The 25,101-nt window shown below is 37.0% G+C and overlaps 1 protein-coding gene and 1 long non-coding RNA gene across 8 annotated transcripts in view; one reads left to right on the top strand and one right to left on the bottom strand.

The window, feature by feature from the left end:
- CBX5 (chromobox 5) overlaps positions 1 to 24,871 on the top strand; it is a 41,022-nt gene extending 16,151 nt beyond the window's left edge. For 4 of the 7 annotated variants that reach the window (XM_087925373.1, XM_026714684.2, XM_026714682.2 and 1 more), the window contains exons 2-5: positions 2,190 to 2,367; positions 8,737 to 8,920; positions 15,095 to 15,192; positions 18,848 to 22,680. In XM_087925373.1, coding sequence (XP_087781499.1) covers positions 2,231 to 2,367; positions 8,737 to 8,920; positions 15,095 to 15,192; positions 18,848 to 18,998 — 570 coding nt within the window. In that variant the 5' untranslated portion in view covers positions 2,190 to 2,230 and the 3' untranslated portion in view covers positions 18,999 to 22,680. Of the gene's footprint in view, positions 1 to 1,095; positions 1,118 to 2,189; positions 2,368 to 3,381; positions 3,841 to 8,736; positions 8,921 to 15,094; positions 15,193 to 18,847 lie in introns of those variants that run through there. The other 3 variants (XM_087925374.1, XM_026714679.2, XM_087925376.1) reach the window with 3 other exon arrangements.
- On the bottom strand, positions 14,589 to 15,183 carry LOC148127096 (uncharacterized). Its single transcript, XR_015741926.1, has 2 exons — positions 15,081 to 15,183; positions 14,589 to 14,741 (listed from the first exon to the last, which is right to left on the bottom strand). It is a non-coding gene; the product is annotated as an uncharacterized LOC148127096 (long non-coding RNA).
- Positions 24,872 to 25,101: the final 230 nt, after the last annotated feature.

Below are 25,101 nucleotides of genomic sequence, written 5' to 3'. Positions count from 1 at the left end.
GTGGGACTCTAGGTCATAAGAATCAATTGTTTCAATTATTTAGTCTTTCAACCCCACTTTTGAATCAAACTTTTACTTATTTATATGGCATTTAAAAAATAATATTTTTCTGTCAATACATCCATTAATTACCTAATTAACAAATGAATTCTCTGCTATGAATATAAATAACCTATTATGTATGTTAATGTCTTGTATTTACAATGGGAAGATGAAGGTTTAAGACAATGTGTTGATCTTTGAACTGTGTAGAAGTGGATCAATATTTGAAGATTTTTTTTAAAAAAAACCAAGTAAACATCCAATTACATTGCAGCAAATATTTAAATATTTCATATCAAATATTTCTTGCTGTCCAGTGTCATTTCTGTTTCTCTCCCCCCCTTTTTATTTCTAGATTTTTCTTTTTGAAATCCATTCTCCATCCATATTCCTAATATTCCAGAACTTCTTTGCCCTTTCCCTAGTCACTATACCAAGTGTTAAAATGTTTATATGCTTTTATAGCATGAGTAATAAGGGGAATCTAGCAATATAAGCAAATGTATATTTTCTGAGCATTACGCTTTAGTATAGTTAAGGTGTTGGACTTCAGTCAAGGAGACCCAGGTTCAAATCCACTTTTAGCCATGGAAAATTACCAGGTAACTTTGGGCCAGTCACTCTCTTTCCACTAATCCATCTCACAAGATTGTTGTGGAGATGAAATGAATTGCAAACCCCATGAAAGCCCTCTTGAGCTTTTGAAAAACAGGATGTAGACTGTGAAGTAAATACAATTCCTGTTATAATGGTAACTTCTTATAAATTCCCACTTGACATACTTTCTGCCTTTTCTTTCCTCAACTAAGTTACTTAGAGTGCAGATTTATCTTTGTATTGTGTTCCAAAGTAAATACAAATGAGTTCATTAGTTCTTACTTCCAGAAAGTGAAAAACTGCCTCAGTATCTGGAAACCTTTATACATAATACATATTGTAAACAGTAATTAGCAGAAAGCACAAAAGCATGCTTTTATGTTCAACATAATTCTAACATCATAACTTTAGATTTCTGCAAGTTCTTCAGAGTTTTCTGTGACTATTGGATTTGATGGAACTTGGATCCTGAGGCAAAGTAAGCTAAGTTGAATTTTTTTAAAATTCTGCTCCAAGCTGGAGTAGAAAAGTCTGAATTCAGTCAGTGACTTAACAAAGTTTCATTCTGATTTGTTTTCAAGAAGACCTGTAAAAAATGCTAAAGGTGAAAAAAGTGGGAGGTTCATTACTTCATGCACTTAAATAAATATTAAGATAGGGAAAATGTGGGAGAATCATAATTGAGATGCTTCCTCTGCTTGAGAATATTTTTAAACTTCTCAGACTTTTAAATGTTTAAATTTAAGAAGATTTTTAAACCGTCTTACAGGCCCTGTGTACATAGATGACAATGACAAATAATTCCATTTTCTAGAAGCTCTATATGAATTATTCATTTAAAATGTGTGTGAAATTACCATTCATTTCAAGAATAAAATACTGCATGAATAAATATCTGTGGACAGAGGCAAGGACAAGACTTTTTCTTGGTTTCAGTCATTCATTTTAAATATTTGATAACTATGTTAAAACACTTTTTAGAGGAAAGATAGTATTTAAATAAATAGAGCTTAAGAATATAGTAATAAATGTAGGAGATTGGCCTTTGATTTGGATATCCTCAGTGTTTATCTACAAAGAATTTTGAATTTAAAATGAATAGCCAATGTTCAGTTTGTTGAATTCCAATCGGATCAGCAAAAATAAACATTGGTATTTAATAATTTGTGGGGTAATTTTACCATTGTGGATTTTTTATGAGATAGGGTTTTGGGGATGTTATAAATTGTATCAATTAATCAGCTGCACAGTCCTTAGCAACTAGTATCAAAATATTTCAGCTGAATTGTATGTGGTTTTGTGGATTATTATGCATGTATCAGACATCTTAAAGGAGAACATGAAAGAAAAATATTAACTGTTTATTTCTCCTTGGTATCGAAATTCTCCTCTAAAATATGCTTCCGGATTTCCCTATAAGCAATGAATGTTAATAATCAGACATGAGATTTTTGAGATGTGTACTATATGGATGGATGTTTAGCATGAGATTTATGGAAACAAACCGGTTTGCAGTTACCACCAATTAACATTTCACTTCCGATTTGCAGGAATTGGGTAGCCTTGGTGCATTAGGTACAACTTCTGCGCTATGGGAAAAAGAAACAAGAGGACAGCAGATAGTTCGTCCTCTGAAGAAGAGGAGGAATATGTTGTGGAGAAGGTTCTAGACAGGCGTGTTGTGAAGGGTCAAGTGGAGTATCTTCTCAAGTGGAAAGGATTCTCTGAGTAAGTCCAACTTTCCTTCTGACATGGGCTTTGATCTTTCTTGGTAGCAGAGCTCCAGGCAGTGTTTCAAATTAAGAATCCATTGCCATTATTCAAGCTTTCCCTTAAAGGAGGAAGGTAAACCCCACAGGTGGGAGCTTGCTTTGCTCACTCCAAATAAGAGTGGCGTGCATCCATTTAAACAAGTGGGTCATGAGGCAAAGCCTGGGATCTTAAAATGTGTTTTTAAAATACTGGCATCCGCGTTCCCTCTCTCACTTCACAGAGTTGGTAGTTCCACTTGAGTTATTCACCAGCACTATTGCTTAAAGAGCTTCATGGAGAAAAAAAACGTTAATTCCCTCCACTCCACACTATAATATAGTAATTCTGCAATAATTAATTCTGTGATCTTAGCTTCCCCATTGTGGACTGGACCTTTACCCCACTTGGCTAATAAAAGCAGTCAAGCAGGGGACTAGAAGTAGGATCCAGACTGTAATCAATAATTCTTTTGAGAGAAGGGGAAATCCTAGAAGCTCCTAAAGAATTTCCTTAAGAGACTAGATACAACAAAATTAGACATCCTCTTCCTTTTTTGATTTAATGGTGGTGCTGCAGTTGCAGAAGGCTCTGGAGGGTGGATTATCTTAGCCCTTGACAGATCAGACCTGGGCAAGGGATGGAAGCATGTTGGTCACTCTTCTAGCTGTCCTAAAGTGAGGCTTAGATGTGACCATCTTTGTTCTTCTGAATCTCTTAGTAACCTTTGATACCGTCGATCACAGTCCTTCTGGATTGCCTGCAAGAGGTGAGAGTTGGAGGCATGATGCTCTAATGGTTCCACTCCTACCTGAGGTGTCCAGATGTTGACTGTGGAGGGAAACAGGTCAGACTCCTGGACAATTCTGTATGGGGTCCCTAGTTGAGTCCTTTGCCTTATGCTTTTCAACATCTATATGAAACCACTGGGAGAAGTTATCTGTTTGTTTGGAACAAAGTATCATCTATAAGTAATTAACTTCTCTACCCTAGGCCTACTAGGAGAAAGAAAGAAGTCCTGACCTGATTGATGTCTGGAGGCAGTCACAGTCTGAGTGGGGGAAAAGCAGGCTCAAACTCAACCCAAGCAAGACAGAGTAGTTATTGCTTCAGATAATGTCTTATTCCAGGACTGCACCATCTTTGTGCTAAATGCACTTTTGGGCAAAGCACACGATTGCAATCAGTTTGTGTTTGTGAATGGCTACTGGTCAAAGACTGGGTGGAGACCATGGCCAGAAGGGCTTTTGCATAGCTTCAACTGGTTCACCAGTGCAGCCTCCTTGAAACACAGTGCACTGAAGATGACTTCACACCCTTCTCCAGATAAGATTACTGTAACCTGCTGTACTTGGGGCTGCCCTTGAGGACTGTGTGGAAGCTTCACACAATATGCATGCTCAGCCAAGAATCACAAAACTGCCTCTGTGGCAGGAGCTGCACTAGTTATCAGTAAGTTTCCAAGTGCAAATCGAAACACTGATAATTACCTACACAGCCCTATAATGGCTCAAAACCTGAGCATCTTTTAGGCAATTCCTTTTCCCAATTGTTCTGTCTTCCTACCCAAATAACAAAAGAGTGCTTATTAAGAGTATCAGGAGGCAGGAGGCGGGGCTAGTGATGGATGTGCTCTGTAGCAGCTCCCTCCTTTAGCATACCTTGCCCCCAAGGCAAAGATCCTCAGGACCTTTCAGAAGCAGGTAGAGGCATGGTTCTTTTAGAAGACCTTAGGGATTAATTTTTACCATGGCCATTTTTACCATCATATTCAATAAATTTAACATTGTTTTTTAACATCAAATCAAATTGAGATTTAATTGAATTACCATTTTAATTAACACTCTCTATTGCATTATAGGGAAATTTTGTAAGCTCCTTGAACGCTATAAAATAAATCATTCGAGCACAGAATTTTGGTATTGGGTATTAAATAGCATCCTGGGTGTTTCATTTTTACTTTTTTAAAGGACCATTCTAGCTGCTATAGTGATTAAAAGTAAGTTGCAACTGCAAGATAATGCCTGGAAATCTGTGAAGCCAAGATGGGCCAAGTAGAATTTCCAGGATTATATAATGGAACTTAACTGAATAGATAACTGCCCAGTTGAATGTATCAGAGCAAGATAGGCAGAAGAGTGGGAGTGTTTTAAGCACCCAGGATGAACATTCTTTCTCAGCTTACAAGATGATTGCTCCGAAAGATTTTTGTGAATGTGTGTATTCATACGTATTTGTATCCTGGTTTATTAACTTGGGTTATGCCAGATAGCTTTACAGTTCCAAAAGATCAAACTAGGTTATCTGTAGAATCATTATCTACAAGATTCAGATTTGAGGATGAGATATTTAAATGGATGCACACTACTTGATTGTAGGAAGGCAAACCAATTAAGCCAATATGGAAGAGTTGATCTATTGTGCAGCAACTGAAATAGCAAGTTCTGATATCACAGCAAAAAAGAAGAAACCTATATTTGGTGGGGGTTTGCAATATTTCAGTTAATCAGACATCCTGAAGTCTTACTCTGTCTTACTCTGTCACCGAGGTAAAATAGCTGTTGATTATTAATCTCCCAGACTTGCTGGGAGTTGGGTGGCATCTAAGTTTAATTATTTTTATTATTCCCAAGATGCTTTGAGATATATATGGTATTTTGCTGTGATCTTATTTAGCATATGTGATCTATATATTGGATACAAATTAGCTTAATTAACCTGTGGGATGTTTTTTCCTTCACCCCATCATGTCTCTTCCTTGAGTGGATTTCTTTAATTTCTTCTTCTAACCTGTTTCTCTGAGCCTCAAACATTAGTTTGCTGCCATGAGCTTTTAATTATCTTTAATAAAGGGTTATTATAATATTATTTATTAGCATTTATTTATCATCTTACTTACTATCTTAAGAAACCAGGTGTGTAAGATAAGGGTATCTTCTGACAAATATTTTGCATTTTAAATGTCATGCTGGTCTGGTATTACAGGAAATAACCTAATATTTGAGGAAATGCCTTTACCTGGATATGTTCCATTTGTGAAAGTGATTCTTAGAATATACATTTCTATAATAAGATGTATATCTAATGTTTTGTACGGGTAATCCTCTACTTACTACCACAGTTGAGCCCAGAATTTATGTTGCTAAGTGAGTTTTGTTCCATTTTACGATGTTTCTTGCCACATTTGTTAAGTAAATCACTGCAGTTGTTAAATTAGTAACACGGTTATAACTACACAGTTGTTAAGTGAATCTAGCTTCCCCATTGACTTTGCTAGTCAGAAGGTCACAAAAGGGGATTACATAACCCTGAGCACTGCAGCCATCATAAATGTGAGTCACTTGTGAAGCATTCAAATGTAAATCATGTGATCATGAGCTTGCTGCAATAGTCATGTGAAAAACAGTCACAAGTCACTTTTTTCAGTTCTGTTGTAACTTTGAACTGTTGCAAGTCGAGGACTACCTGTATATCAAGGTATCAAAACATTTGTAAATAACAGCCCTATGCAGGAATGAGATGGTAGATAAATATAACAAATTTCTTAAATGCCTGAATACACAGTTTTGAACCAAGGGCAAACTCTGCAATAATCAATCATTCATTCATATATATATGAATATATATATATATATATATATACACACACACATATACATATACATATACATATATATATATATATATATATATATATATATATATATGTATATTATATATATATATATATTCATTCATAGATTTTCATGGGTACAGGTATATAGGTCTAGGTGTGTTCAGGTCTTTTCCCATGTAAGAGTATCTTGGCGACATTTTGGCGAGGTCCCACTCGCCATCCTCAGGTTGGTGCTTTCTGCTTCGTGCTGCACTGGCATATAGAAGAGAGGATTCCACCAGACTGTCAATTATTTGGAAACCTGCACTCACAAACAAAAAAATCTCCACACCACTAGCCAGGCAAACACCTGGGCACAAACAGATCCCCCCTGATACCTCCAGCTCAAACACACCGCAACCAGGCACCCAGATGAAACCTAGCTTCCTAACAAATGATAGCTGTCCATTTACTGGGAGCCAAGCTGCACTAAAAGCCTCCAATACAGGAACACAATGTTGCCAGCCAATCAAGACAAAAAAAAGGCCACAAAACAGACAGAAGATATTAGAAACACCAATCAAGCAGAACACAGCAAACTCCAAGACCAATAAACACAGACCAAGACTCCCAACCAATCAGGATGAAGAAAAAACCATTCTGGCACAGCAGTAGGCTAGCCCCAAATTTAAAACTGAAACAACTGTAAAAGTCTGACTCACAGACAAACACAATACAGAAGCCTGATGATAGCAGATGAGATTCTGCCGAAGCGTGCTATCAACTTTAAAAGCACAACTATAATGATGTGGGAAAATACCCGAACAAAGCTGAATACCATACATGTAAGTACCCGCGAAAACTTAAGTATATATACATATATACATATAATATATACATATATACATACATATATATATATATATATATATATATATATATATATATATATATATATATATATATACATATATATATATATATATATATATATATATATATATATATATATATATATATATATATATATATACACATATACATATATACATATACATATATATATGGTATTCAGCTTTGGGTATTTTCCCACATCATTATAGTTGTGCTTTTAAAGTTGTAGCTATGTTTCGGCAGAATCTCATCTGCCATCATCAGGCTTCTGTGTGGTGTTTGTGAGTCAGACTTTCACAGCCGTTTTGGTTTTAAATTGGGGGCTAGCTTACGCTGTGCCAGAATGGTTTTTTCTTCATCATATATATACATATACATATATATATGTACATACATACATATATATATGTATGTATGTATGTATGTATGTATATGTATATTCTAATTGTGTTAATTTTTATGTTCTTTTAAAATTTTTATAAAAAACACACAGATACATATACACACAGTTTAAAAGAACATAAAAAATAACAAACTAATAAAAAGAAAAAGCAGAAAAAGGGACAAAAGTGCAAAAAGAAAGAAAAAAATGAAATAGAAGTTTTCAATTTTCTTTGCAGCAAATATAAGTACAATGGCAAAATTATGTCTTACTCTAATTACAAAAGAAAGCTCACACTTTGCTATTATCCAGTTGTTGTTTTTCTAATCATCAAAACCACAAACCATAAGTACATTTTTTCTATTTTATGCAAAAATTCTGTAAGGGGTTTCCAATCAGCCATAAATAAAAATATTGTTTTTTTCTCTAAGCAAATAAGTTAATGTATCCATCTCTGGATAAATCATGTTCACCAGCCATTTCTCTATTGTGAGTATTATAGAACTTTCCACTTATGAGCATATAATAGTCTCGCTATAATTATCACATATTTAAAAAGTTCCATAGCTTTTTTCTAGTTGTTTATCCATTAGTCCCCAAAGAGAGAGGTCTGGTTTCAATTGTGTGTTAACTTTTAAAATATTCTGAATTAACGTAAAGGTAGTCTTTAACTTACAACTGTTTGCTTAATATCCATTCAAAGTTACAACAGCATTGCAAAAAGTGGCTTACAACCAGTTCTCATACTTACAATTGTTGAAGTATCCCAATACTCATGACCAAAATTCAGGTGCTTGTCAACCAACATGTATTTAGCATGGTTGCAGTGCCTGAGGTCATGTGATCAGTATCTGCAACCTTCCCAACTGGCTTCTAACAAGCAAAGTCAATGGGAGAAGCTGGATTCACTTAATGACCATATGATTGACTTAACTACAGTAATCTGCTTAACAACCATGTAAAAATGGCCGTAAAATCCGATGTAAGTCATTTTGCTTAGCAATGAAAATTCTGGTCCAATTGTGATGTTAACTTGAGGACTTAATAACCTGTATTATTAGTATCCAATATTTTTTGAGCTTTTTTACATGTCTTATCATGCATGATATGTTTTTTCATGTAATTCACATTTCCAACAATGATTTGAAGTATATGTATACACTCAAGACAATTTCTCTGGTGACAAATATCAACGATACATCATTTTATAAAAATTCTCTTTAAGATTGGAACATAATGTAAAATGTAATGTATAAGCTTGAGTTTTTGGTAAACTTGAAAAATATTTACATTATTTTGGTAAAGGCCATGAATTCCTGGAAAAAATGGAACTGTTCTTTCATACATTTATTATGGATTATGACTTCTCTCACTTCTCAGTTGATGTTTGTGATCACTGAGTGGGAATGTCTTCATTTTTTCTTCTGTTTGTTACTCTCCTTTCCCCCCACTTGTTGCCCATCTCTTGTTGTGTCAGGGAGCATAATACCTGGGAACCTGAAAAGAACCTTGATTGCCCTGAACTGATTGCTGAGTTTATGAAAAAATACAAAAAAATGAAGGAAGGTGAAAACAAGCCTCGGGAGAAATCAGAGGGCACCAAGCGAAAGTCTAGCCTTGCCAACAACACTGAAGAGATCAAAGCCAAAAAGAAGAGAGAGGTGAGTATCCATCCTGCTGAAGATCTTTCCTCTTTTTATGACAATTTCTGTTTGGCATTCTTATGTAGACAGTTCTTCCTGTGTTTTAAAATTGGACAAAAAAACTTCAATTTGGATTTTCAAATAATATCAGGAGTGAAAAACATCTTTTCAAAGTAAAGCCCCTACTTTGTGCTAATTTTTACATACCTCTTGTGGAAAACTATCTTGTATAACAGGATGAACTAATTGCCACCACTATATTCTAAAGTAATTGTATTCTAAATGCTGTATTTTAAACTGATTGCCACCACTATTTTCTTTACCATTGTAAAGAAAAGAAACACTAAAGTAATTACAACTTTAAAATATAATAAAGATTAACAATCAAACAGGGCACTATGGTAGAGTAGATTAAGAGCTGAAGAAATGCAATTTATCATTTGAAAGGCTGGCTGAAGCAAGATTCTTAATTGTGACAATAAACAAAGAATGCACGAGGCTGAAGACTTCTCTGCCTAGATAGATTCTTCCTTTTTATTATCTTTAGTTTGCTTCAAGTTCTTGCAACTTGAATGAATGATTTATTGGCCAAGTGTGATTAGACACACAAGGAATTTGTTTGGGTGCATATGTTCTCAGTGTACATAAAAAGAAAAGATATATTCATTAAGAATCACAAGGTACAACATTTAATGATAGTCATAGGGTACAAAATAACTTGTCTCTAGAAAAGCTTTGAAAGTCTAGTTTAAGAATCTCTTGGGGAAAAATGTGCAGCCAAATGGTGCTGAAACCTTTGCTGCTGAAATTAAAGGATGTTCAGAGCAGATGCGATTCATGAGGAAACCAGGGGAAAAACCTCTCTGGGGGTTCTGGTGCACATTGAATTCAGTGTACTGAATATTTCTCCGTTGCTTTGTCTTGGGAAGCGTGCCTTCCCTGTCATGGTACTTGAGGTTTGGAATAGATCCTTCTGGAAGTTTGGACTGCCTGATCCTGCAATATTCTTTAAATATATGGCTTTTTTGGCAAGCTATGGGACAGCTTGATGATGTGCCCGTGTGATGCTTACTGGTTTTGTTTGTGATGTTTCCACTTATTACATAATGTTTTCTCATGTTGTTTTTAAGCATTGTACTGGTTTTAATTGTAAAATATGCTGCATGGTATCTGCTTTCAGTTTATTTGGTCTTAAAAATAGTAGCTATAACCTAAATATACATTATGTTTATAAATTCATTCATTCATTCAAGTTATATGGTATTAAAACACATCTTTACTGGGCGCTGTGAACTTGTGAAAACTGTATAAACGAGGATCTTATGAGTGGCATTTTATGTCTTGCCATTTCCCTCTGGAAGAGAAAAATCACCTATAACTCCATGTGTTTATTATTTTTTTTAGAGTCTTATCTGAAAAAAAATGTCCTGCCCTTTACATCTGTGCCTATATAAAATTATGACTGTCATTAGAAATTCAGATCTGCACTCTACTGTTAGCCCTTAATGAAATCATGGGGGATAATAAGGTCACACATTTCATATCCAGCAGATTATTATTAGTGTATTTGGATTACAGTTTTATAAAACCATTATGATTTTTCCTTAAAATGTGGAAAGTAAATCTATCAGTTGTGAAATGAATTATTTGTTTCCTGCCAGAGCTACTTCAGTTCTCTTAACATTTTAGGTTGCCATGGTTCCCTGTTCAACATGGTGCCTCTGTTTTTTCAGAGCAAGTCAATTAGAACTATGCATAGCAGGGATTCATAGAGGCCTAATTTCCTGTTAAGTACAGGAATCCAAAATAAAACAAGTGCCTTTTTAGCTTCTGCTTCAGCACATCCAGTGAATGGGAGTCCATAACATCACTGGATAGTTGCTTCCATTATCACTTTTCCAGTTAGAATGTTTTTCTTAACATTTAACTGAACATTCCATTTAGTGGACTTTCATCTAAATTTAGTGTCCTAAGAAGACTCTTGCATGATATCACAGAGTCATGTAGGTGAGAGATGGGCGGTGTAAAAATTTGATAAAATAAATATCTTTCCATGTTTTTGAAGAACGCTTTCATTATTCTCCCTCAGTCTTCTCAAGGCTAAACATTCCTAACTTCTTCATGGCATTTAATCATTGTTATTAAACAGACTTTGGGATCTTAACAATAGTTAATATCCTAAATATACATTCAACCCATAAATTAGCTTTCCGAGGAGGCTGAACAACAGCAGAGAGCTACTGGAAATCATAGATTGACAATAAAGTTATTGCTGATCAAATGTCTTTCTGAGCATTGTGTTCTTTGTACACTTTCTTACTATGGCCAATATATGCACTATTTGATATATGGTATTTCTGTAAAAAAAAGTGCATAGATAGTTGAGCTCATTTTGCTCTGATAATGTCTCTCATTTTTGCTCCCTTTCTGATAAGTTAAATTTTTAATTAATGTTATTTTTATGTAAGCATCTTCTCTGAATATCTTCTCTATCTAAACCTATCTAAAACGGACTTGTATAGCATTGCTTTCCAGTTTTCAGTTATCTGCTATTTTTGAGTAGAAAGACAGGTTTAAACTATCTGTTTAGGGGATTGGGATTGTAACATCGGAATAGAAAGGAAAAGTAAGTGGTGCAATAATACACAGATTTCACTCATTTGCTATTTTTGAGTTCAATAGACCTGTGTGAGCCATCCACTCTTATTTTAGTGCGAGTTGAGAGGTACAGTACAGCTTGCCACAGTTTCTGTTTCTCAAGTTCTCTGTCTCCTATCCCCTCCTATGCCTGGTTGACATACAGATAGCAGTGTCTGATACTATTTGTAGCTCAAGACTCTTCTCATTCACCAGTGTTTCCTTTCAGATCTGTTTCCTACAGCAGAAGCCTATCTTAATTTTAGTACAGCAACATTGGATTTCCATTAGGTGTAATTTTCTGGAAAATTCTTCCCACACATTACCATATCCCCACAAATACACTGATCATTGAAATATCTTTGCAAGGTTATTACAACATGAGGATGTTTGTGCTGTTTTTAGGACAAGATACACTTTTATCTGGATGAATAGGATGCTGTATTCAATATCCAGATCCATCCCTGAAAAAAAAATCTTTTAAGTTATTGTCTTGTGTTAGTTTGATCCAGCCATTTAATGTATATTACAAGATGTCAATTTAGGGTTCTGAGAAATTCTCTAGTGGTAGAGGAGTGATCAATTCGGATTGTGCACATGTGGTAGTTTACTAAATATTGGGTATGCATATAATGTGTTGCTTGTAGATTGTACCTTAGCTTCCTGTATTCTCTAGGGGATGAGAATACAATGAAGCTTGTTAAAGGTAGGTCTCTTTTATAAAAGAGCTTTGGTATCTCAAGATTCTTGCAGCACTCAAAGAAAAATATTTGGATTTTTAAATTATTGTTGATGGTGGTGATGGTGGTTTTTACTATGTTTCTTTTTTTCTCTACCTGACTGGTTGCAATCCTTTTGAGAAGCCCCAATGAAGGGCTCTCTCTGTCTTCTAGCATATATTTTATTTATTTATTTATATGCCAGGCAGGTTTGGGGCATGTCATTTAAAGCACAGAAGGAGAATGTAGGCAAAGGTGTGAAATCTTTAACTTACTAAATTTACTTTCAGTAATGGAATTTGGCTTGGGAACATTTACCAGAGGGAATATCAGCATTCCCTTCTGCACTGGTGTTTTAAATTAAAAGTTGTATGATCTGTTTTTGGGACATCCAAAAACAGTATTGATAAACTGTACATATATACAGATACAAAACCTAAACAAATCATCAAACCTATCTTTAAAACCTTTGTTGGAAGAAATATCCATCCGGTCCAGTTCCAAGCCGGGAGAAAGGCATTGGAGATAAAATGGAGGCTGGAGGCTGATTGGAAAGAGGGTCCAATAATTGATGAAGCAGAACCACCAAGATGTGTGATTCTGGACAGGTGACTACATGGAGTTGAGAATTTTATACCTTCTCTTCAGCTTTGCACTTGAGCTTCCTGTTCCTGTGCAAGAACATGTATTATATTGGTTGTTGTCAGACTCCAATGGGCTATATAAGAGTTGTTTGGAGGTCATAGCTGGCTCTACAGGCAAAAGTACAAATCCTAGGTGTTTGAGCTAAGTTTGGTTGAAGTTTTTAAATGTTTTTTTAAATGTTGGGCAATTCCTATTGTTTTTAAAGTGGTGTTGGGCAATTCCTATTGTGGCTCAGGGCTAATCCTACGTTGTTGTATCTTGGGTGTGGGTATTTACTAAGAATAGAGCTATCTCTTTTATCTCTTAAGTGCTGATATCTGCTGTGGTCTATTAAAGAAGGTGGGGGCTGATTTCTAAGAGCATGTTTCTTAATTTCTCATCCAGGGAAACATAATATTCTGCCTTTTTAATATTTCTCAAAATATTTCATTCTTCCAGGAGAGGGGTGGGTGCTAACTTTCTACACCTTCAAATGTGATCAGAGGGAAAAGGAAATTGTGTGTGTTGTAAAATAGGCAGGCTCTAAATTTGCTAAATATGTTTACAAGCTTGCTTAGACAAAACTTTGTCTGCAATCACAGATAAGTGGCTTACAATCTCACAATGCAGGACCAAATCTTAATGATAGTTACAAATCCTGCTGAAAATACAGAATTTTATAAAGTAATATACTTTAGTCAGCCTATTATCCAGTTACTGCTCTGGCTAATTTATATATAACAAGACCTTTGGTTTGAAAAACTTTTTCTACCAAGTTGCTGAGTGATGTAGTAACAATCTTTTTAAGGCTACACTAATTTTAATAGTTGCTGGTACTTTAAGGAATTAGATATTTATTGAATGGAGAGGCTATAGCCTTCCAGGTAAAATGGTGAACTACAACTCCCAATAACCCCAACTGTCTGGCTAGTAATAAGGCATTCTGGGAGTTGTGGTTTAGCAGTATCTTGGAGATATTGGAGGGTTGTAGGTACCCATTTCTGCTGAATCTGGATAATTGTTTTTTTAAAAAAATCTGCATCAGGTTCTCCATTTTTCCTACCCATGTCTTGGGAGGCTAAGACCAATTCATATCTTAAAAATTTCCCACACTAAATGAACTTGTCCTTTTTTTTTAGGTTAAAAAAAAATCCTGTCCATAATATTAAACATTAGTGAACAATTAAAAGGCGAGAGCGCTTCTTAAGTACTTTCTGAAGGCTTTCTTTTGCAGTAGATTGCACAATTTGTAAATTCTTTCCTTCCTTTGGGTTGTACCAATCATTAGATGAGTTGGTTCGATCTTGTTTTCTTCCACTTAACTATCCCAGGTTATTGTAATGCATTTCTTTTCTTTTCCTTCTTTCTCACTTTGCAACTGGCTTTAGTACTTCCACACACAAAAAAAAAAAAAAGCCAGGCAGTCTGCCTCTGACATGCTTGGTCTGCATAGCTGCATCTGCTAGACAGTATGTGTGAGCAACAAATGTGTGGATCTCTAGCAGAATAGCGTGCGGTGGTGGTGGTGCTGCTGCTGCTGCTGCAAAGCAGGGAGAACGCTTCTCGCTCCAGGCTTGCGGTGACTGAAAGCTGTTACCAGCCTTCAGATGGTATGTGCAGAGGGAGCTGATTGACCCTTGTCTGGGGGACCCCCCCCGGAGGCTTAAGCTCTCGGTTGCAACAACAACCAACCAAAAATTTCCCCCCTTCTGCATGAATGGGACACACCCATCGACGGCACCACCGGCACAAAGACCTCAAGGACTGTGTGAGCCCGTAGAGGTGGTGCGCTCTGGAGCGGGGGAGGCGTAGCAGGGATGGGGAGCTTTGGAAATCGCGAATGGCTGCTGCTGCAGCAGCTGCTGCAAAGGCAAGATGACTTAATTCCCTCAATCTGCCCCCATCGCTTTCTTAGTTCATTTTCATGGCGACTTCGGGTCTCTCTCCCCCCCTTTTAGGCTTCTTTCCTTCACCTCGACAATCTCTCCCTCTCCCAACATGTAGTGAGGGAGAGAGCAAAGATTAATAATACAGGCAGGAAAGATATTAAGGCCTCCTCGGCTGCTAATTACAATCACGCCACGTATGGCATCTGTTTATCACCTGCTTCTGAGTGGCCCTGGAAGCCTCTGCTTCATGGTTGAGGAGACTAACAAATGGCTAAGGAATAGGAATATTTTAACTCTTTTTCTTCTCACTTTCTCTCCATCAGAGCACCGATATTGCCAGGGGCTTTGAAAGAGGATTGGAGCCAGAAAAAATCATCGGAGCCACAGACTCCTGCGGAGATTTAATGTTCCTAATGAAATGGTGAGTGTGCTTTTTTTTTTTAATTTAAAAAAAAAACATCTTGTGGTCTGATAACTGCATTTTTTTCTCCTTTGTGAAATACCCCCAGTAAATAAACCACTCTTGGGTGAGGCGCCATGGTTTAATGGCAGTTCCTTGGCTGGGCTTTGTTCTCCCTGGATTGGATGTTAGCTTCTGCTTTACAGATGCAAGTCCACCCTGAGCTTACAGTTGCATGGATTTTGCTTAAAGGAAGGCAAATTTATTGCCTCCCTCCTTGTCACCCCCAAAGTAGAGAGAGCACAGGAAATCCTTCTGGAAAGGTTTGACTTGCCTGTTGTTTTTGTTCCTGAGCTTATCTCTGCGGGAAGCCTCTCTGCAGACAGGCAGGGCAGCAGAGAGAGAGAGAGAGAGTTGGCTAGGCTGCATATGCAGCAGCTGCCCCTCCCCCAGCAGAAGCTGAGACAAAGAGCAGAGCCTGGCTTATCAGCCAGCCAGAGGTTATAGCAGAGCTGCCTTTAAGAAAATAGCCTTTTGCAGCTGCCACCCTCCCCCCCCACACACACCTCTTCCTTCTCCCCCACTCCCATCCGAATTCCATCTTAGGAGAGCAGGTCTTCCCCCACATCAAGGCACTGGAAGAAATAAGCCCTTGTCCTCCTTTCCTGTCTCTAAAGCTGGTTAGGCTGAGATGGATGGGGCTGCTGCTCCTTTGCAAGATAGAGTGGGGGCGGGGATCCAGCTGCAGGCCACTCTTTAGAAAAGGAGAGGAGGGGGGGAGGGAAGGAAAGAAGGAAGAGCAAAGACTAAAGGGCTTGGTAGTTTTCCACCATCATGTTTCTTTGTTATGTGCTGGGGGGAGGTGGGTCTCCGAAATTTATCTTGTAATGGTTGCAATTCCTAATTTGGGCACTCCTTTAGCATCACCTGAATTGCAATTGTAACTTAGTAGTGATTGTATACTCTGAGCCCCTGATTTTCAAATCCCAGACTATTGATCAAAATAAGATCTAAAATATTTGCTGTTTGAATGTCCGTAGATGTCTAGGGTTATCACTGTCAGCTGACCTGAATTCTGAAGGACAGGAAATACATTCAGTAAAGCTAATAGCAGAGTAATATTTTAGACAGTATCCTGAATAAATTTATCAAAAATAATTTTATTGCTGCACTTACTGTATATAAGAATTACAGTAAATACCATTAAAAAGTGTGTGCATTCTAGTGAGTTAGATTGCTTTTACTGTTTTATAAAAGAACTGAATTAAAAGACTTGACTCAGGTTTAGATTCAAACCTCGGGCTTGTAGGCCAAGACCAGATTATCCTTCACAGTGCACTTGCACTCAGACCAGTGAATTGGCTAGTTCAAAAGAGCCTAATATCCTAAACAGTGGAATTAATCAGGACATTCTTAGAACAGATTGCAAAGTTCAACTACACTAATTGTAATTAACTCTGCTGTGCATTAGATTATTTTTTTTAATCTTACCTTTGAAATCGATGGGCTCTATGTTCATTAACACATATTAGCTATGTTGGCTCTTTAACTCAGTTACTGAATTAAGATTGCAGTCCTATTACATTTGCTCTAAAGAAAGTTCAGTGAAAATCAGATTTTCTAATGATAATTTTATCAGATAGTAATTGTTCGCAAATTTAATGAGCAGTAACTTTTATAGCTATAAGAAAAGCTATATTTCAGCTCTGTTAGAATATGAAATATTGTACTTACTGCTTTTTAAAGCAAAATTAAGGCAACAAATTTAAAACCTTGGCTTAAACATTTATTTACCAATTGTCATTGAACATTATCAGTCTTAGTTACTGATGATTGTAAAAGCTTCTGCATTACAGACTATTAAGTACTAATGTTGGGGAACATATTTAAAAGAAAAGTCATTCTCTAATGTCTTTTATCAGAATTGCTGACATAGTTATAGGGCATCCTGCCCTGATAGAGGAGAGTCCTGTCTTAGAATGTGTTTGTCATTTGTGCCCCTTTAGTTAAATGCATGAAGATTAATTCTGATGAAATTTTTAGTAGAGTGCCATTAATTAATTTAAGTTTACTGCTTTAATCAGTACTACTGTTCCTGGAATGGCAGTTAAAGCAAGTAGGGCAGGGGTGGAACTAAACAGACAAAGCTAATAAACCAACTGATCCTTTTTTTTCTATTAGAATTCTTCATCCAGGTGTCATCCAGATGTTCCCTGCAATAGCATATTGGCAGGGATTGTGGAAGTTGTAGTCGAGGGCAGATGGAAGGGACCATTCTAGATTATGAATTTATTCCATGCCATTAACTTATGTAGTAACTTTCTGAAACATAAAATTGGTATAAGTTTCCTCAAAGTTCTTAAATAGATCAGAAACAAACCATAGAAAATGTATTTGGATGGTCCTTCAAGAGATATTGTTGTAGTTTTCTTTTTTATGTGCTATTGGGTACCACCATGGACTAATATTTATTCTTGTTTAAGTTTAACCTTATATTTTACTTTTCTGTTTGCTTAATGTTTTTGCAATTTTGCATTTGTCTGTAGTACCTTTTCTTTCCTGTTAAAGAGTTCAAAATAGAAAATAAGTCTTTAAAACACCTGTAGAGAGTAAGAAAATACCCTTTGCTTAAAGGCAAAGTCCAAGGCCCAATGATATATCAAGAAAATGAAATTTGGGGAGTTTGGTTTTTTGGGGTGGGGGTGGGGGTGCTGCATTGTAAACATTTGTAGTACTTTTCCACCTTGATTATCTTTATGGGGATCTCTTGTGAAAATGGGCAAAACTGAATAAAAGATTTAGAAAATGGGTGCCTCTTTAAGATAATACCTCTGGAAATTGGGCATTCCTCAAAAAGAGGCTTGCTGTCTTCAACTCATAACTATTTGCACTAAAAATGTGCTAATAAAACTTTCAGTTTAGTTAATGGGAAAATGTTACTGAACATATTTTTTAAAAATAGATTTTGACAGATTGATTTTATTTTGGCATCTTACTTGAAAATGCAAAGCTTCTGTATATAAAGAGGAGATATCTCCCTATGTTTCTCTTTCCTTTCAAAACACGTTTCCTTTTGTAATTCAGTCATTTTGACGATGGAGAGAATTGTGTAAAAAATACACCTGTCCTCTTTATCAATTATAGCAATGGGATGTCGTTTTGAATGTTAATAGCAGTTACAACACCAGTAAACTTTCTGCAGCATTAGGCTCATCAGTTTCAAAGGATTGGATCCACTGGACCAACAGTGTCCTCTAAGTTAGAAACTAGCACTCCGGAGTAGCTGGGACAAAAGAAACTGCTCGCAGTCTCCATCCATAAATGAATTGTCCAGAAGGAACAGTTGCTGGTTAAAGCAGTAGCATATTCACATTGAAACATAAAATATTATATGATATGCAGTAAATGTAACTAAAATTCATAAATCAGTGAGTATCAAAAACTTTGCAATACCTGCCTCCCTTCATAATCCCAAGTTAATTGGCAGTTCAGACACCCGCTTCCTGGTAGTGCTACGGGTGGTTTTCTAGTGATGCTGTTTTGTTATTGTTTTCCATTATAAAATAGGCACCTAAAGCCTTGTTTATTTTTATTGTACCACCTGTTGGATGGAATGTTTTTGCTCAGTCAGTTAGTGACCAGTGCTCCTTTTGTTGCTTTCTGTTTCTCTCTTTAGGAAAGACACAGATGAGGCTGATCTGGTTCTAGCAAAAGAAGCCAATGTGAAGTGCCCTCAAATTGTGATAGCATTTTATGAAGAGAGACTGACCTGGCATGCGTACCCAGAAGATGCTGAAAACAAAGAACGGGAAGCAGTGAAAAGCTAAAGTGGCTGGGGGTTCTCTGTCCACCCATAATTGTACATATCCACCCTCCCTTTCCCTCTGCCCAAATGCATCCATGGAAATGTGCTTATTACTGTGCTCGACAGGAGAAATGTTGATATTGGTTGGTTTAGTCATAACATAAATGGTGTGAGTCACGTTTGGATTCCCTCCAGGAGATTGACATGCAGTGTGGTGGTGTTCTATCACCTCATCATTACCGTAATAACAATAATGGTTCTTGTTTTTAAAGCTCCCTCAGAGCCTCCAGGCCTTAACTTCCTGCCTGGCTGTTTATTTCTGCATCATCATGTTCTATGTAGAGAATTGTTAAGCATCATTGTTACTGATTGAAAAAATGGCAAGAGCTCCCTGAATTCAGGACAGACCCAACTGATCTGGCACAAGTTTTGGAGTCTTAGACCACCCAAATAACAAGCAAGCTAGATATTGGGGAAGGGAGGGAGAGGGCTTTTTCTAGTTTCTTTCAAAATTGCTAATGTGTTGCTTGAATTGCCTTCAAAGATGCTAGATAGCCGTTTTCACCCATATTTTCTAATTTCAGGTCAGACCAGGTACCTTTTGGAGAACAAATAGAAATCAGTTGGCAAGGATAGCATCCCTCTTTTGAACCTGTCCTTTCTCATCTTATTCCTTTCATTCCTTATCTCCCGTATTACTGGTGCTATTTGCATGACATGTTTAGTTAGATTATAAGGGTATCTAATTAATCATGTATACTCCAAAAAAATTGAGTTAATTGACCTATAACTTATCATGGCAATGTCTTCCCCCCTCCCTTGTGCAGACTACTTACTAGAGAATTAACAGCCTCTTTTTAACAACTGTGATCAAAATGTGCTCCTAGAGAAGCCCTATAAAAATACTCTTCCTGTGGGCATTCCCTTTCTATAGTCCTTTTGATTTTTGATTCACTGCACTCCAGGTGTATATCTGAAACGTGAGCATACTGTTGGGATGTGTAATTCCATGAATCTGCACTGACACCAACTTTTAATTGCATTGTAGCAACTCTATTTTAAATTTACTTCCTCAGGGAGTGGAGGGTACAGCATGAAGTAAGAAAGTGATGCTTCCAGTGAGGACTAAATATAGTGTCACTGAATGACCATCTCTGTCATTCGGGGTCATGTGCCCTGAGTGTGCCTATGTAAATTAATTGGCTTAAAGAGAACTGGATCATTCATGTTGCACAAATGGGGCCTTTGTGTTATGTAGGTGAGTAGATCAGCCAAACATAGTGTCATACTTGGAATGTTTTTCCTTTTCAAAAAAATAATAATCTGAACTGTGGTTCCAGAATTCTAATTTGATTTTTTTTCTGGGCTCTCAGTTATTTCTTTAGAGACTTCCCCACCATATCTGTGCTCTTTCATCCTAGTATGTCAATCTGTTGTTTTCAGAATAAGTATGTACTTCAAGTATACTTTTCAGAGAAAACTACCAACTGAGCATAGTAATCTGTGGCTGCATGACTAGAACAGCTTGGAAAATTCAAAAATCCTAGACTGGCATTTTTATTCTGAACAATTGACAGTTAAAATACATAGTGAAATAGATTTCACAGATAAAAATACATTAGCAATTTAGCCAAAAATACCATGTTTTACAGAATAAGGACCTTATGGACTACAAATCCAATTATCCTTCATCACTGGTTATGCTGGATGGGAATTGCAGCTCAAGAACAGCTGGAGGGTCCCACATTAACTTTGTTGACCATTAACAAATGCTATTTCACCAGTGGCTTTCCATCCTGTTCTTCAGCTTCAGGACAGGGCAACAAAAAGCAAAGACTCTTGGCAAGAGCCCTTTCTCCTGACCAAGTCCATGCATATTTTATTTCATGTGTAATGCCTGAATTGTGTAGCATGGTAGGGATTTCTTTGTTATGTTCCACCACTGCAGACTCATTTGACTGCATCAGCTTTTAAAAGTGCCAGTTTCCTGCTACAGTATCTGAGTTTCTGGATACCTCACAATAGAAGCATCCTCCATACTAGTAAGATTTGATAGGAGCTTGGATCATTACTGAAATGGTGCAGGCTACTTTAAAATGGACACTGGTCCTTAACATTAATTCCAGAATCTGAATTCATGCTCTTTGGTCTCTGCTGCCTTAGCAGTACTCATACTGTTCTATTTTTATTTTTTTTTATAATGAGGAGAGATGTTCCTACCCATGCTTGATCAGAAAATCCCACCACTACTTACTTCATTTCTGCATTGTTGAATTTCTTTCCTTTTGTTTAGCAAGCAGATGAAGTAGGTTGCCATCCTTCCATTTATGTATTCTGTACCTTGCTAATCTGTCAGGAATTGCAACGGAGCATGGTGTGATGTAGCATGACGTGAATTACATCTGTGACCCAACTAATGATTCATATGGTTAAGTTCTATATCTTGCTAAATGCCCAGCATCAGAAAATTGGTGGCATTTTTGTTTTGACGGATTTCCTTGTGTTCAATTGATAGGTGTACTTCTGTCAACCACATCAAGAGAAAACATTTATGAAACATGTATTCTAATTTGTTTGGATCATGACATCATTCCATGTATGTAGTTTAAGAACCTATTTTGCAACCAGTCTATCTTTCAGTGGTTTTGAGGCAGGTTTGCCTTTAAAATATGCAGCCTCCATAGCTTTGTTCAGCATATTCTGTTGGAACTGAATAGATTTTTACAGTTTGATTCCTGAATGGGGATGGGTAACCCCTTTAACAATTTACTTTGAAGGGGATTTTGTTGAAAAAAATGCCCTGCTGCTAAATTAATAGAAATATGTTTCTTTTCTAGAATCCTTATTTGGTCAGTCATTTTCCACAATATTAAATGAGATATGTGAAAGTTCAGACTGTAGATTGGACATTAGCTTTGTATTTCTGATTCCACTTGAAAGCTGTCATGTATAGACAGAAGCATAGCTGCCTGCATTTGGCTAATGGCCAGCTATTGCTCTTGAATCCCACTGACCTTAATTTTTGACTATTAGTTCTTCAGTGTGGGGATGTTTTCATTCATTCCTGTGCTGGAAGAGGACAGCAGTTGCAAAACAGGATTTGGGAAGCTATATGGATTTCAGTTTGTTTGCATGTGATTTGTACCACACTGAATAAATGCTTACTTGAGGGTTTTTTTTTTAAGTCAAGAAGAGCCTCAGGTTCTGATTTTTGCATGGGAACTCTCAAATGAGAAGAATATCTCTTTCATCCATTATGCTTCACAGAATACTAGTTATCCTGCCCCACTCCCTTGGAATTCTCTAATTTCTATCTGATAGCTGGAGAGATCAAATGATTATGTATTGTATGGCTACTATCAAGGATAAAAGACAATTTACTAATAGGCATCTGCCTGAAGCGACACAAAAGGCCCCTGGGTGTTCCAAATCTTCTTGAAAGGAAGACTATTCTGATTTCTAATCCCTTCAAGAATAGAACAGAGAAAAATAAATACAATATCCAAGTTTGTGCAGCTTTCTACCTCACTACTTAAAAATGGCTAATTCCAGCAGAAAGCAGTTCTGGAGGTTTTCCTTATTGCACAAACATGTACTTGTGTGACACATTCATTGAATAGAACCCACCCCCTAACAAGGAAAAGGCCATGACAAAAAAATAAATTGAATAATTAATGACCAAAAATAATGGCCTATAAAACAAAGTACCCATTGGTAAAATTAAATGATTTCTGTGTAATACAAGTCCACCCTGCAAACAAAAGCATGCATGCATTCATAAGAGGCCATTTTCTTCCAGCAAACCACAAAAACAACAGCAATGGAATAAAGGGGAATTACACTGAAAAGAAGAACAATGGTAAACCAAAGTGGATGGAGATGGAAGAATGAGGAAATAGATGAGTATCTGGAAGGAGTTGAGAGGAGAGGGACAAACCACCACCATCTCCTCTGTGTTAGAATGAGGACTGCTGAAAAATACATGTGAAGTTCAGGGATAAAGGTGGCATTTTTAGAACCGTATCCCTAAGAAATATGTTGGCAATTTAAGCTCCCTTCTACACGTCTCTTCTGTGAGAATTAAAAAAAAAACCTGCTACAATACCTTATTTTCCCTTGATATCCAGTTTGTTAGGCCTATTAGTGCAGATGGGAAGCTGACTCCTTGAGCTTATGGGGGGTGGGGGTGGAAATGGTGTCCTCAGTGATCTGGTAGGAGGGGGCTTTGTAGGCCAGGAAGAAAAATGCCAGACATCTGAAGAGTCAATGCCGAGGGCAAGAGTGACATACAGATAGTCTACTTATGACATGCAACAGACTGACCCAGGGTACTTGCAGCCAAAGCTAAAATGGCCACTTTTCCCTTGCTGTCATGTGACTGCATTTCAGACACTTGGCAACTGGCCTGTATTCATGCTTGCAGTCCTGCAGTTACATGACTTTACTTTGGATTTGGTTCTCTTAATTGATTGGCTCTCTTAAAGACCACTGCATAATGTAAAATTGGATTAGTCAGGTGAGTGGCCTCATTTACAACCATCATGGCTTAACTGTAATGGGCAGACTCCATTAAGTTGAAGACTTTGCCTCATAGCCCTTGCCTCCCTTTTAAAGGCTATATGCCTTTAATAATGGTTTCTTTCTCTTCCCCTCAAGCACTGGCCAATGCTCACTCATGATTTACAGCATCCTGTAACAAATTTCAGCTATAGCTGAGGTGCCATAATTTGTCCTCATTATTACATTGGTATGATGATGCTCTAAATCGCTCCTGGGGATTTCACCCATGCCCCAGAATTTTTATCTTTGCATTGTCTGTGAGGAAAGTGGGCAAATCTGTGTAGAAGGAATATTGAATCTGGAGCAAGTGCTGTGGATGATTGACAGCCTGCCATTCCTTTCTGTGCTGCAATCTTGTCAAATCAAGTCTAAGAGAAAGTCTCTGCTGTTACTAATTAGAGTATTGGCTTTCCAGCCCATGTCTTTCAGCTATTTTGGCTGGCATTGCTTCTTACCAGCTAAGTTCATTGGGTGAGCCAAAATCAAGTTGAATTGCAGGCTAAATGAGAGACATCTCACAAAATGTTGAGGGATTGACTCTGGTAACCTTTAGGTTTTAAGGTCCTGCTACTTCACTGATTTCACCCTTATTTTTATTCTCAAATGTATTGGAGAGGAAGCTTAAGATACCTTGAAGTGCACCTTTCCTACTCCTGTAGGTACCAGCCTAAAAGCTACCTTCTTCACTAGTGGCTGCTAATAGAAATTCTTACAGAGTGGTAATAAGACTTCTGTGATTACAAGTATTAGTGTGTCAGGCTAAAAAGAAAAAGGCATTTTAGGAAGTTGGTAGCAGCAATGCCGTTAGTAAAAAAAAGAAATGGCATTTCTCTGTAGCTTTTGCTTCCTAGTATTTGCTAGGATTTTGAGATGGATTAGTGTACGTGTGTTTTAAATGCTTACTCTTATACAGCCTGTTGAATGCATGCATGTAACTGATTAGTTGCCATGTGGGGAGAATCATTAGAATAAAATATACAATCTTTGCCTTCCTCCACTCCCAAACACACAATTAAAAATTTTATTTTGGATGCACCATTAATATAAAGTAGCACACACAGGACCCTTTCACAGTTTGGCAAATTTGATGAATATCTGAAGGTTCTTAAGAGTTCTTTGTCAAACTTCAATGAAGCAAAAATAGGGCAACTTGACACTTGAAGAATTGCTACTGCAGATGAAATGCTAAAACACTCTACGGGCAGAAATATAAGTAAAGTGACAGCTTTTAGTAAGTTCCACAATGTGACCTCTGTGTAATATGATGTAACCTTGTTCAAAGGCTCTTTTAAAAGCGAGAGCTCTTTGAACCATCAACAAAGAATGTCCAGATTTTTTTTTTTTTAAAAAAAAGGGAGGGTGGGGGAGAACATTTCATCCTTTACCTGAAGATCCTGTTAAGTTTGTCTTTCTTAGTGTAGTAGAACTAGCCAGCTGATTCTAAATTTCTAAGCCATGCTGCATTTAGGTGGCTCCTAAACTGATCCCACCTCCTCACATTTTGGCTCCTGGTCTAAATGTTTCAACAGCAACAAATGCTTTTTGATGTCAGCGTTTTCACGTTT

This window comes from Pseudonaja textilis, chromosome 2, assembly GCF_049901715.1.
Source record: "Pseudonaja textilis isolate UNSWEBS1 chromosome 2, rPseTex1.2, whole genome shotgun sequence".
NCBI lineage: Eukaryota > Metazoa > Chordata > Lepidosauria > Squamata > Elapidae > Pseudonaja > Pseudonaja textilis.
The sequence above is the reverse complement of the archived record's forward strand: the minus strand, read 5'-3'. Positions and strand labels throughout refer to the sequence as shown.